The sequence below is a fragment of the Loxodonta africana genome, chromosome 18 (genome assembly GCF_030014295.1).
Source record: "Loxodonta africana isolate mLoxAfr1 chromosome 18, mLoxAfr1.hap2, whole genome shotgun sequence".
Taxonomy (NCBI): Eukaryota; Metazoa; Chordata; class Mammalia; order Proboscidea; family Elephantidae; genus Loxodonta; species Loxodonta africana.
In genome coordinates, this window is record NC_087359.1 from 58,408,709 (window position 1) to 58,423,687 (window position 14,979).

Consider the following 14,979-nt stretch of genomic DNA (forward strand, 5'->3'; position numbering starts at 1 on the left):
AGGTAATCAAAAAAATAAGCAGAGTGACCTAGACCTTGTTCCGATATGTCTGAAAGTACTTGGGGATGGAGTGACCCCTTTCCTTTACTCATCACATAGATAGATCCATGAGCCATGAGAACATGACTGCCCACGTGAAGCTCCTCAATACAAGACCTCTGACAACAACACAGAAACTTTCTCAGGGGCAAAGCCTAAAGAACCTGAAATGGTTAGCCTATCCTTGAATCGAAGTTTGGAGAAAAGCCTGGAAGAAGACTCTCTGACTGGGTGTACAAAGAAGCAGAGAGGAACAGTGGAAGAAGCAAGGGCCCTGGAATCAGGCAGAGCTGGGTTTGAATTCTGACTCTGCCACCTTCTGGTGAAGTGACTTGAGTAATTCACTTCTCTGAGCCTTATGTAGCACCATTTCTCACACAAGGTAGTTTGAAGATTAAATGAAAGCACATGTGTAAAGCACCTAGCATGGGCTGGGCACAGAGTAGGTGCTCAGAGGTAACGATGTCATATCTGCACTGGCCAGTGAGCAGAAATCCTAGGACTACCCAGGGATGGCATGGCGAGGGGCTCCATGGGGTTTTCACAGGAAAATGAAGCTCTCTGCTCTAACGGTCCTATCCAAGTAAGAAAGCAACTTCAAGACACAATGCACAAAAAGTCAAACTGCCCTCATACACTCACATTACAAGGAGTCGAGAGCTGCATAGAGAATTGCTGTGAATCTCTTAAGTGGCTCAGCCCACTTACTAACAGTGTGTACCCAGGCAAGCTACCCAACATCTCTGAGTTTCAATTTCCTCAGCTGCAAAATGGGGATAATAATATCTATATCAGAAGGCTTACTGAGAAAACGAAAATGAGATACATCATGTGCTAACATGCATTGAGCATTTACTATGTGCCAGGCATGATGGCATGATGGTAAGACCATTATGCATGCCATCTTACTTGGTATAATAAGTAAAACTACTTAGTGTAGTATGTGGAACATAATAAGAAGTACCTAACAAATACAGATTTTAAAGAAATGTCATGGGGCAGAAGAAGAATTACTAAGCTTCAGAGAGAAAAGAAGATAGCTTGGGTGGGAAGAATAAGATGAAGATGGAAAAATACATTTTTTTTTTTTTTAATACATGCTGGTTGTGACGGTCTAAACACTTTTGAAGCATTACAAATTAAACAGCTACCCTAAATTACTCCAAAGAACAGACCCAAGCTGTTTCTTTTCATCTTTAATGTTCATGCCTTTCTAAGAAGAAGCTGTCAGGTTTCCAGTACACACCAAAAAGTGATGACAACATCCTGAAGTGTCTTATATTTTGTGTGTCTACCTCTATCTAAAGGGAAACGATGCTAGTTGACTGGGGGAGCGGTAGGGCATCTCTGTGATGAAGCTCAACTGGCCTTCAAAGCGTGGCCTCACCTACCTCATTGATATTGTCAGTAGTGGGGCAAATAATTCAATAGGAATTAGGCTTGGATTTTCATCTCATTCTCTCTTGGTGCTTACATTCTTGGCACAACTTTGATGTATCGCAGACAAGTCAGCATGTGAACCTGCTCTATTTGACTAAGGTATAGCCTCTCTATGTTATAGAATCCATCCATTTTTAAAATCATGGAGCTTGTATGGTTGGAACCAATAAACTCGACTAAAAGAATTTTTTTTAATTAGCCACCAGTCTGGACCTGTGTAGGTGAATAAAGGAGAAACACTTTAAAGTCAGAAATAAAAGGTAGACTTAACATTTAGGATTATCCACCCCTGCTTGCTTTCCACACTATATTTCATCCCTGATTTCATCTGAAAGAGATATGATTACTGCTACTATTCAAAGAGCGCTGCTTAACTAATGAGGTCTTGGCACGTCTTTGAGGTGGATTTCAGATTCAGAGAAGACTGACTCTTTACACTTCTAAGGTGTTCAGCTGGGGTTTGTAACAACATAGAGGCTTCGCTCAGGAGACCTGCTGCTGCTGCTGTTGCTACTGCTGCTGTCGAGTTGATTCCAACTCACAGTCACCCTACAAGACAGAGCAGAACTGCCCCATAGGGTTTCCAAGGCTGTCATCTTTACAGACGCAGACCGCCACATCTTCCTCCCGCAGAGCGCTGGTGGGTTTGAACCGCTGTCCTTTCCGTTAGCAGCCACACATTTAACCACTGAGGCACCAGGGCTCCTTTTCAGGAGATTTACTGGGCTATAATTAGGTGGAACCTAGGTTTTGTTCAGCCTGAAGCTTGTCTAATTTGGAAATTCACTCTAATAAAAACGTGCAAAATTATAAATATAAAAATCCCTAGGGCTCCTCCTAGGACCTTGGAAGGGTGCTATGCAAGTAAGGGGCCCTGAGGCTTAAGCTTTGTTCAATTCATGATAAACCCACCTCCGCTGGGACCTTTTTAAAAAAGCTTTTTTAATGCAGGAAAAACACTGTTCCAACTTGTAAACGCTCCAGTGCTGTGCTGTGCCACACAGCTTATAAAATTGCCTAGCTTTTTAGAAGTGGCATTTTTCTTGGCAATTTGCCTTTGGAAACAGATGCAATAAACCTTATATTTCATCTGTGGCAAATTACCTATTAGAAAAATTTGACCCAAAACAAAGGAGGAGCCCAGCTTCCAACCACACATTGTAGCAAGTGTGCCAAGCTTTTCAACATGCCTGTGAGTTAGTTTTAGGAGTATACCCGTTGCTGTTGAGTTGATTCCAACTCATAGTGACCCTATAGGGCAGAGCAGAAATGCTCCGTGGGGTTTCCAAGGCTGTAGTCTTCCTGGAAGTAGGCTGCTAAGTCTTTCTCCCTTGGAGTGGCTGGTGGGTTTGAACAGCCGACCTTTCAGTTAGCACCTGAGCACTTTACCTCTGTGCCGCCACGGCTCCTTTTTAGGGGTATACCTCTATTCAGATCACATGTTTATTCATTCATTTCCAATACTAGCGAGCTCTAATTCTTTCATTACTATTTAGTAAATACCCTTCTCTGTTGTTTAAGATGAACACAGAAATTTGAGATAAGAAAGTTGGTCTCTCCTCCATCCACTTTTTCTACGAATTTTTTCTTATCCCCTACCCTTTGTCTGGAGCCCTCTGTTGACACAGTGGTTAAGCACTTGGCTGCTAACCAAAAAATGCGCGGTGCAAGCCCACCAGCCACTCCACTGGAGAAAGATGTGGCAGTCTGCTTATGAAAAGATTATAACTTTGGACACCCTATGGGGCAGTTCTACTCTGTCCTACATGCTGTGTGTTGGAATCAACTTGACGGCAATGAGTTTGGTTTTAGGGGGTTCCCTTTTCCCTCCTTTGTCATCCCCCTACCTTGTTACCCTGTGCAGGGATCCTAGTGTGGCCCTTCTATGTTTTCTCATCAACCTCCACTTCCTTCTTCCATTCTGACAGTCTCTTGGGGACAAAGTCCTGTCCTATTGTGCCTGACACACCATGGTCAGTGAACGGTTTTCATTGATCTCATTAATTAAAGTGTGATATCCACTTTTCCCCTATGTTGCCTACATAATTACAGTGAAAACTGAATTCTAACCAGGGACATTGTGACCTTGTTATTGAAGCTACCAAAGTTTCTTGGTGTGGGAGCTAACCACCCAGCTCTCTGGTCTCTTATCACAGACTCTTCATGAGAGTCTCCGGTGCCAACAAAAGAAAAAGGGACTCTCGAGTTTTCTTTCCCCAAGTTCAGCTTCAGCAAGTTAACAGCAGGGCAGGTGGCTACAGGTTGGCATCTGCGGGATGTTAATCAGGCTCCAGGCACACCTGACATGAACTGTGTGACATGGATTGCTGAGCCATCAGACAGTCTTTTCCAAACTCAGGTTTAGAGGACAAGCTCCATCTTTCGTCCAAAATTCCCTTGAGGCTGGTGAGCATACCCACTACCACTGCCTGGTGTCAAAGAGAAATCACAGAATTTTCTAGCTGAGAGAGAATAAAACCCACACTTCTTGTTTGAAGAGTAGTCAGGAAAGAAGGCATTTGGAATCAGGCTAAAAAAAAAAAAGAGCAATGAATTTTCCTTATTAACACTTTTCACACTACTCCTTAACAAACACCATTTTTCTTCATGCCTCAAAGGTTCCCCCTATGCATAGATAATTCCTAGCTTTTTGAAAAGGATATATACTGTTTGAAAAATAATGTTCTGGGTGCCTAGGGAGAGAAGTGCACTCTGACACGTTTCCCGGGATTCCTTTTACTGTACAGTCTGACAGAAGCTGATGGCTGAGAAAGCACCCCGGCCCTTGGCTCTCTGGAGGACTCTGTGCTCTGCCTTGTGCTGTGTGGCTACACATTGCACACATTTAAGCAGGGAGGAACCTTACATGTGAGCTGGAATCCAAGTTAAATTCCAAAGCGGAATTCCTAGGACCATCCACACACCCGAGCAGCAGCACTGGGATCCCCACGACAGGGCTAGTTTGCGTGCTACTTGCTCGGTGCATTTAGTGCCCGCGCCAAAGGTCAGTACTAGGGCAAGCAGAACGTGCCACATATGAGTTAGACAACTCTCTTGGCCTCTTTGTGCCTTAGTTTCCTCATTTGAAAAAATCGATCTTAAGACATACATGTTTCAGAATTTCTACTTGCTCATACACCCAGCTAACTGATACAGTTCGATGTTTTCACACATAATCTCTTCCCATGTGTCCATCTTCTATCCCACTTACAATGTCTGTAAAAACTGCATTCCATGCCAGGCCTGAAACGTTCCAAAGCCAAGTTCTGTGATTAAATTGCAGCCAAGGTTTCTACAAACAGACACAAACAAGAGAGAATAAATAAATAAATAAAGGTATTCTTTCAGAACACCCCTTCTTTGGCAATGATTCTAATTTATATGTGATGAAAACTGACTGCAACACTCCCTCCAGACACTAAGGCAATCTCATTATGGAAGATCTTTGCTTATGATTTATTCTTTCCTATTTACACATCTTAGGTACAAAACAGTAAATAATAAATACCTAGATTAAGTGATCTTTTCTTCTCTAGAACAGGGTTTCTCAACCTTAGCACTAGTGACATTTTGGGCTAGGTAAACTTTTCTTGCAACAATTATGAAGATAGCATGGGGCCAGGCAACACTTTGTTCTGTTGTACATGGGGTCGCCATGAATCATGGCCATCTCAACGGGAATTCACAAATATTAACAACAAACTTGTTGTTGTGAGGGCTGTTCTGTGCATTGTAGGGTATTTAGCAGCATTCCTGGCATCTTCCCACTAGGATGCCAGTAGCACACTCACAGTTGTCATAACCAAAAATGCTTCTAGACATTGCCAAATGTCCCCTCGTTGCAAAACTCCCCTAGTTGAGAACCACTGCTCTAGAATGATTCCCTCTTACCTGTGTGATAATTCTCACGCTAATCTTTGCCACAGTGGAAAGGATTTGCTACATAACTTTAGTAGATTATCACTAACACAAGTTTAAGACTTCAAAATGAACAGCAAAAAGATTTACAATTAGGTTTTATAAAGAATCTAAATAGAATTAAGTCTTATTTGTAACTTACATAAACTTTAAAAAAGGTAGTGGTTCAAATGTACGTCTTTCAATAGACTGTATTTTATTGCAGGATAAATCTCTAGGAAAAATAAAAGAAAAATATTGCCTCAATTAGCTATTCGATATTAAATTAGTCAGAATAAATGGCAGAGTTCAGAATAATATTGAATAAGCTGTTATCTAAACTCTAAACCTTAGTAATTGTTATCTAAACCTTCCAGGGCCCATAACTCTGCCCTCACCTCTCCTAAGAGTCTCACCTTCATTAATAAAACATACAACCACGGATCTCAATAGATTTTGGAGGTACTCTTTTTTTTTTCTTTTTTCTTTCCTGAGAGTAGGACAATTGATTAGATTCTGTGAGCTTAAAGTTTTACTCCTTATTATTATTATAATGTATAATTATATATATAATATATAATATAATTTATAATATTAAAAAGAATATTCTCACATTTAGACCTTCCTGGCTTAGTTCTCTTTTTCTAGGCAGCTCAATACCAGAAGAAATAACATAATTTGAAATGATTTGAAAGGGAGTTATTCCTCTAATAAATACAGAATTTTGAACTGATTTAGAATAATGGTTTTATCATATTAATAGAAACATTTGTTTGGTTTTCTATTGCCTTCATGTTCCATGGGAGCCTGGGTTGCCCAGTGGTTAAGAACTACAGCAACCTATGGTTGTTAACCAAAAGATCCGCAGCTTGAATCCAACAGCCACTCCTTGGAAACCCTAACGGGCAGTTCTGCTCTGTCGTGTAGGGTTGCTATGAGTCAGGATCAACTCGATGGAAAGGACTTGTGGGTTTTTTTTTTTTTTTTTTTAATGTTCCATGAATGCAATTCCTGCAGTTGTAAAGTGGTGACTCAGGAAAAAAACAACATAGAAGTGGATTTTCATGTGAAAACTCCCATTCCTGACTGTAGTTAACCTTCTTATTTCCCTTTAGCCCACATTAGTCCCCCACTTTTTACTGGGTGGGTATAAGTATCTTCTGACTGGTGTTTCAGCTCTAGTCTCTCCCTTTCTAATCCATCCTGCACACAGATTAACTCTGCAGCAGTGGTTCTGAAAGACCAGCATTGTCTGGGAACTTATTGAAGAAGCAAATTCTTGGCCCTACTCTAGACCACTGAGTCAGTAATTATGGGGGTAAAGCCCAGGATCTGTGCTTTAACAAGCCCTAATTGTTATGCACACTAAAGTTTGAGAACCATTTGTCCTACAGCATTGCTGTGATAATATGTTTCCCCATGACGACTCCTTAGTTTGGCATGCAAAGCCTGGAAGATCTGGCTCCAAACTCATGCTCTCCCCACTTTCACCCAAAGGTACTCATGACGTTCTTCAAACCCACATTCCACTTCCTATCTTTTGCCTTTTTCCCACCCTCCTTTTGCAATCATAGAATAATCTTCCCAACATGTCTGTCTGATGATACCCAATGGCCCTTCAAGGTCCTGTTCAAATGACATTTCTCTAAAAACACCTTCCCTGATCCAGTTGGAAGTCTTCGCTCCCTTCTCTGCGCTCCAGAAATAATTTATGCCTCTCAGTGCCCACATCTATTTCTTTCTTTCTTTTTTTTTTAATAGTTATCTAAGCATCCCATTTTCTCCTTGAAAGCATGGACTAGGTCTTGCTTATCTGTATTGCCTACAATGTTTAAAGCTGATAGATGGACATAAAGCAAACTCAATTATTTACCAAACGAATGAATAGTTAAGGAGTGAGAAAGGAAAATGACTATTTAGAAAGACGTTTACTTTTATTACTTCATGGCTCTTCTGTGCCTCTGCAGCACTAAGCCCTCCGCTTAGAGCCTATTGTGGTATGGTTTGAGTTTATGCCTTTGCTTCCCCTGCCACATCAAGACTTTCTAGAAGGTTAGGAATGTTGTCTTACACATCTTTGTATTACCAACCCTAGGCACAGTGCTTGACATAATGTTTTTAACTTTTATACTGATTCACATTTTTTAAATGGATGAGAATACATACACTAACAGGAAGTAACTAGCTTACAAAGTGTTTCAAAGTAGAAGTAAGGAAGGGCCTGCTCCATTGAGCAGTTAACTCATTTGTTTTTCTCCAAATTGTGTTTATATGGTTTGGGAGCCCAGATACCAGAGGTGCCCAAGAAGATCGATGCAAAACTGGTTGTCCCACTAAGGCCTAAAGGTTTGATAACTTAAAGGACTACTTTTAGTGTCATGTCAGGCTTTTCATCCCCAATTCTCTTAAGCCTTCTAAACTTGTAAGAAGAATCCATTTGCTAAAGAGCACCATCAAAATAGCTTAATAAGGATTCATGATGCATACAACTCTAGGCTCCATGGACAAAGGATAAAAATCAAGCTTTTATAGCAAAGGACATAGTATCTCATTATCTCTAAACAGATATAAATACCATGCAATTATTCCCTCCTTGGCAGAAGGGCTGGAGAGATTTCTAGTTTGTATTTAGTAAAGGGTTAGGGGCATTTCTGATATGTTTACTTAGTGTAAACATTTCTAGCTATACTAATTAACCATCATTTGAAACACTTATTTGTAATATGGTAAAATAATTCCTACCTTGAAATCCTTAACAGCAGTCCTTGGTAGCTAACTATGTTATTTAAAGTATTGTTTACATAATTCAACTGTTTAGTTACATATTTAATATTTAAATGCTGACTTAATTCAATTATCAAAAAATTTTGGGTTAATGGCCTTCAAATTAATGTAGGTATTCTATATTTTCTTGTCCTTTAGGCAACAAACAGAGGTTAATCTTAATTCCTCTTATTCTATTAAACCAACTTTTTTGAATGTTTTCTGTAAGACCAGATAGGAAATAATTTAGGCTTTGCTGGCAACATACAACCTCTGTCTCATAGGTTTTTTTTTTCTTCAAAATCCTTTAAAAATGCAAAAATCATTCTTAGCTCATGGGCTCTATAAAAACAGACCACAGGCTATAGACTAAATATAAACAGATAGTATATGCACACTTCTAAAACAAAGTTTATATGGGTGTCTGTAGTTACTCAGACCTTATTGCCACTTTTCCTCTGTAACTAAAGATTTTTTTCTGTCTTTTGACTCTATAATAAAAGCTGGAAATGGACAAGAGACATTTAATGATGGAGATGGGCTGGGACCCTACAGACTTACAGAATTGCAGAATAATATTGCTGGAAGAAAAATGTAAAGATTTTCTTACCCAAGCTCCTTATTTATTTTACATATAACTAAAACTCAGAAATAAATATGATTAACTGACTAACTTACAAATACTGGAGGGATAGCAGGCCTTCAAATGAATCCTTACGTAATTCGGTCAAAGAATTTTCACTGAGAATTCTGGAAAATTAAAAGGTTATTTGTGGATCTAAAATAATAAGAATAATAATTTTTTTATTTTAATGCAAATTAACTACAACTATTTGCTACCAAGGACTATTCTATGTGGGAGGAGCCAGGTAATGGTCCACCTAAATACTCTAATTTCTATTTAGTTTAGGGATGTGACCTCTTTTGTTTTCATTCAAACCTTTCTTCTCCTGTCTTCCTTTGTGTCCCTCTCCCTGCTTCTCCCTCCTCTACTCCCACCCCACACCCCCATCCACTCTTCCCACCAAGTCATATATTTAATGCTTCCTCTCTAGATCACAAAGTCCCTGTTAGAATTCAACTCTGGGTGGCACCAATATTGGCAGAACTGCCATTTCGCTGCCCCTCTTCCCAAACCTCATTATGAAAGCCCCACATGGAGCTATGTCAGGGCTGCAAGTGAAGCCATTTGACCCTTTCCCATTCATTTTTTTGAGAACTGAAATGTGCATAAAGTACATAAAACATAAATGTTCAGTTTAATGATTATAAAGCAAACACCATATAACACCATCCATGTCAGGAAAGAACACTGTCAGCATCCCAGTAGCCCCCAGTGTGTCCCTGTCCAATCACAACCCTCCCTCTGACCCCTACAGGTAACCACTGTCCTGACTTTGATGATAATAATTTCCTTGCTTTTGAAATACGGTTGTACCTGATACATGTCAACCACAAACCACATGGTTTCATTTTACTTCTTCTTGAACTTTAAATGGAATCATTACACATATTTCTATTTTGTTTCTTTCACTCAGCGCTATGTTTGTAAAATTCATTATGTTGTTGCATGTAGCTGAGGTTCGTTCATTTTAATGCCTTACTGCTGGAAGTCCAATAAGGGAGCCACTAGCCACATGTGACTGCTGAGCTCTGAAAAGTTTCTAAGATCAGCAGAGAGAACTGGAGAGAAAGACAGGCTGATACAGAGAATCACTTTCTACCCGATGCTGGGTCCTAGTTTCTGCTGAACCCAGCATCAGGTAGAAATAGTTCAAGAGTAATTGACTAATTGCTGGAGACTCGTGTAGACAAACTCGAAAGATAGACAACTCCTGGAGGCCCAGCCTTAGGGAGAGAGGGGGGCACGTTTTTAGGGAGTTTTAATTCCAGAAGCCCTACCAGGTTCTCACTGTGAATCTCAGGAAAATGCCCTCATGATTCCAAAAAAAGAGGGGAAAAGCTGCCATGATGAAATACGGCTCTGGTCTCCTTAACAACAACCTGCCTTCAAGGGCTATTACTTTACCACAGACTAATCAATGTGGGTTCTATCAGAGCCGAACCAAAGTGGGGAGTCCCTGGGTGGTGTAAAAGCTTAAAACTAACTAAAATGTTGGCGGTTCTAGTCCACCCAGAGGCATCATAAAAGAAAGGCGTGGTCATCTACTTCAAAACATAGAATCGGCCACTGGAAAACAACTTGCGGAGCACAGCTCTACCCCGACACACACGGGATCACCATGAGTCAGAAGTGACTTCAGGACAACTGGTACTGGTTAATCAAAATAGATGAAGGGAAATACTCAACTCCAACTCCCTCTAGCCTTTTCCATGTGGGAGAAAGGGATTAGCAACTCCAGTTGCCTTCTAGCCTTTGAAATGGGAAAAGGAAAATACCCAACCATAGCCCCCTCTCTAGTCCTCTTGGTTCAACTAAAGGCTGAAGGAAAAAAGCCGAGAAGCACTCATGAAGGTCACAACCCAGAGGCACTGGCTCACTAAAAGACTGAGACCTAATCATAGAATTAGAGAACACTTCCTCTTCCCTCACACCTTACCACCACATGAACATCAACAGGGTTTTACAGGAAATTGCAGCTAAAAGAATCTCCATTCCTTTTACCTGATACATCATATCTAGCTTTCAGCAAAAATTACAAAGCATGCTAAAAAGCAAAAAACACAGTGTGAAGAAGCAGGACAAACATCAGAGCCACATTCAGATATAGCTGATATTTGGGCTTATCAACCTGGAAATTTAAAATAACTATGATTAATATGCTAACGGCTCCAGTGGAAAAAGTGGATGACATCCGAGATGAGTAATGTAAGCAGACAGCATAAAAAAAAAGCTAGACATTAAAAAAAATGAGTAATTTAAAGTCAGGAGAGGTGTGCATCAGAGTTGTAATCCTTCACCATAACTATTCAGTCTATATGCTGAGCAAAATAATCCCAGGAGCTGCAGTATATAAAGAAGAATGTGGCATCAGGAGTGGAAGAAGACTCATTAAAAACCTGTGTTATACAGCTGACAAAACCTTGCTTGCTGAAAATGAAGAGGACTTGAAGCACTAACTGATGAAGATCAAAGACCATAGCCTTCAGTATGGATTACACCTCATCATATAGAAAACAAAAATGCTCACAACTGGACCAATAAGCAACATCATGATCAATGGAAAAAGATTGAAGTCGTCAAGGATTTCATTTTACTTGGATCCACAATCGATACCCATGGAAGCAGAAGTCAAAAAATCAAAAGACGCATTGCATTAGGCAAATCTGCTGCAAAAGAGCTCTTTAAAGTGTTAAAAAGCAAAGATGTCCCCTTCAACACTAAGGTGAACCTGACCCAAGCCATGGTATTCTCAATCTCCTCGTATATATGTGAAAGCCGGACGGTGAATAAGGAAGACTAGAGAAGAATTGATGCCTTTGAATTGTGGTGTTGTCAAAGAATACGAAGTATACTATGGACTGCCAGGATGGCGAGACTGCATCTCACATACTTTGGACATGTTATCAGGAGGGATCAGTCCCTGGAGAAGGACATCATGCTTGGTAAAGTACAGGGTCAGTGAAAAAGGGGAAGATCCTCAATGAGATGGATTGACACAGTGGCTACAACAATAGGCTCAAGCTTAACAATGATTGTGAGGATGGTACAGGAATGAGCAGTGTTTCGTTCTGTTGTACAGAGGGTCACTATGAGTCAGAACTGACTTGACGACACCTAACAACAACAACAGGACTGGGAGGGATGGGGAAAAGGGAAGTTAATGGTGATGGAAATATCCCATTGGTTAAGGGTAGGGTTGCACAGTCAGTTATTGTAATTGGTGTCAAGAAGTTGAGCACCTGGAAAAAGTTGAATTGACAAAAGTTGTGTAATAGATATATTTACAATGGTTAAAAAAAAAGAGTAGCTACTGAGGCTGCTTATGCACAGCCAAAAACCTCATGGGATTTGGTGGCTTAGGATCATGGTTTCATAGGACATTCCATCTAATTGGCCTAATAACATGTTTAGTGCTTCTGTTCTACCTCCTGGTTCATTGTGTAGAATCTGGTGTCTTAAAAGCTTGCAAGCAGCCATCCAAGGCACAGCAATTGGACCCTATTTACCTGGAGCAACAGAAGAAGAAGGAGAGTCAGGAAAAGAAGGAGGAAATGGAATGTGTGGCTAATTGCCTCCATTAACAACTGCTTCCATTGCCAAACAACTGGAATTAAATGGTGCTTGGCTAACATTACTGAATATTTTGATCAAAGATTCCATAGAAGAATCCTGATCAAAAGGGAGAAAATGCAGAACAGAATTTCAAATTGTTATGGCTTCCAGACTTCCTGGACCCATGAAGTTTGGAGGAACCCCTGAAAATATTGCTCTGAGATAATCTTTAAACCTTAAGTCAGAAATGTCCCTGAAGTCTCCTTAAAACAAAACAATAGTTTAGCTTAACTAATAAAAAATGTATGCTTTGAGCATTCTGCTCTTTAAGAACTACCTATACGGGATCAATTTGAGAACAGCAACTTGAAAGAGTAGATAGGAACTTTAAGGAGCAGTGAACTTATGTTAATGAGGGAGGAATAATTCAGAAAAGGAGGGTGAGAATGGCTGTAGAACTCAAAATGTAATCATTGTCACTAAATGGAGCGTCTATAAACTGTTGAACTGGTGTATGTTTTGCTGTGTATATTCTCAACAACGACAACAAAAATAAATAAAATTTTCTAAACATTGTGACATGCAGTGAAAACAGTTGTTTTAGATTGAATTGTGTTCCCACAAAATGCGTGTCAACTTGGCTAGGCCATGATTCCCAGTGTTGTGTGGTCGTCTTCCATTTTGTGATCTGATGTGATTACCTATGTGTTAGAAATCCTAACCTCTACAATGTAAATGAGGCAGGGTTAGAGGCAGTTCTGTTAATGAGGCAGGACACAATCTATAGGATTAGGTTGTATATTGAGTCAATATCTTTTGAGATGTAAAAGAGAGAAGTGAACAGAGAGACGGGGGACCTCATCCCTCCAAGAATGCCGCAAAGAAAGAAACACCAGAAGCAGAGCACATCATTTGGCCCCAGAGTTCCTGTGTTGCGAAGCTCCTCATCCAGGGAAAGGTTGATGAAAAGGACCGTCTCACAGAACCAACAAACAGAGAAAGCATTCCTTGGGAGCTGGCGCTCTTAATTCAGACTTCTAGCCTCCTAGATTGTGACAGAATGAATTTCCATTCCGGTATGCTATTTCTGTTATAGGAGCCCTAGATAACTAAGACAGCAGTGCTTAGAGGAAAATGTATAGCATTGAATGCATACATTAGAAAAGAAAAAAAAAAAATCCAAAGTAAGCAGAAGAAAAGAAATAATAAAAATCAGAGCAGAAACCAATAAGCATAGGGAAAATCAATGAAACTGTAAGCTGGTTCTTTGAAAACATCAGCAAAATTGATAAGCCTCTAGGCAGACTAGCCAAGAAAAAAACAAAGAAGACACAAATTATTAATATTAGAAATGAAAGAGGGGCCATCACAACAGATCCCATGAACATTAAAACCAAAAACAAAACCAAATGCATTGCTGTTGAGTCGAGTCCAATTCACAGCAACTCTACAGACAGAGCAGAACTACCCCATAGTGTTTTCAAGGAGTGGCTGGTGGATTTGAACTGCTGACCTTTTAGTTAGCAGCTGAGCTCTTCACTACTGTGCCCTCAGAACTCCCTATGGACATTAAAAGAATCATAAAGGAATACTGTGAACAACTCTATGCCCATAAATTTGACAACTTAGATGAAATGAAGCAGTCTCTCGAAAGACACAAGCTACCAACACTCATACAAAGAGAAATAGACAGTCTGAGCAGTCCTATATCCATTAAAGAAAATTAATCAACAACTAATAACCTTCCAAAACAGAAAGCACCAGGCCCAGATGGTTTCACTGGTGAATTCTATAAATATTTAAAGAATAATTAACACCAATCCTTCTAAAACTCTTCCAAAAAATAGAAGAGGAAGCAACACTTCTTAACTCATTCTATGAGGCCAGTATTGCCCTAATACCAAAACCAAAGACATTACTAGGAAGGAAAATTACACACCAATATCTCTCATGAACATAGATGCAAAGATCCTCAGCAAAATATTAACAAATTGAATCCAACAATGTAGAAAAAGAACTATACACCATGAGCTAGTGGGGTTTATCCTAGGTATGCAAGGTCAGTTCAACATTTGGAAATCGATTAATATAACTCATCATATCAACAGGCTAAAGAAAAATCATATGATCATATTAATAGATGCAAAAAAATCATTTGACAAGATCCAGCACCCATCCATGATAAAGACTCTCAGCAAACTACCAATAGAAGAGAACTTTTAAACTGAATAAAGAACATCTACAAAAACCCTACAGCTAACATAATACTTAGTAGGGAGAAACGAGATGCTTACTCCTAAAATCAGGAACAAGACAAGGATGTCCCCTCTCACCACCCCTATGAACATTGTATTGTAAGTTCTAGCTAATGTAAAGAAAAGGAAATAAAAGGTATACAGATTGAGAAGGAAGAAATAAAACTGTCTTCATCCACAGATGATATGATTGTCTATCTAGGAAATCCCAAAGAATTGAAAACAAAACACTTGGAACTAATAAGTGATTATAGCAGGGTTGCAGGGTACAAAGTTAATATACAAAAGTCAATTATTTCCCTATATATCAGCAATAAAGAACTGGAATTTTAAAGTAAAAGCATACCATTTACATTAACACTAAAAGAAATGACATGATTGGGTACAAATCTAACAAAATTTATACAA

The 14,979-nt window shown here is 39.6% G+C and overlaps 1 protein-coding gene across 1 annotated transcript in view; it reads right to left on the reverse strand.

The window, feature by feature from the left end:
• Positions 1-14,979, reverse strand: part of LOC100673505 (leucine-rich repeat-containing protein 37A2-like) — a 47,670-nt gene that overhangs the window by 24,553 nt on the left and 8,138 nt on the right. Inside the window, exons 3-5 of the mRNA XM_064271454.1 lie at positions 8,818-8,889; positions 5,540-5,611; positions 4,691-4,771 (exon numbers count right to left, since the gene is read on the reverse strand). Of these exons, the coding sequence (XP_064127524.1) occupies positions 4,691-4,771; positions 5,540-5,611; positions 8,818-8,889 (225 nt within the window). The remainder of the gene's footprint in view (positions 1-4,690; positions 4,772-5,539; positions 5,612-8,817; positions 8,890-14,979) is intronic.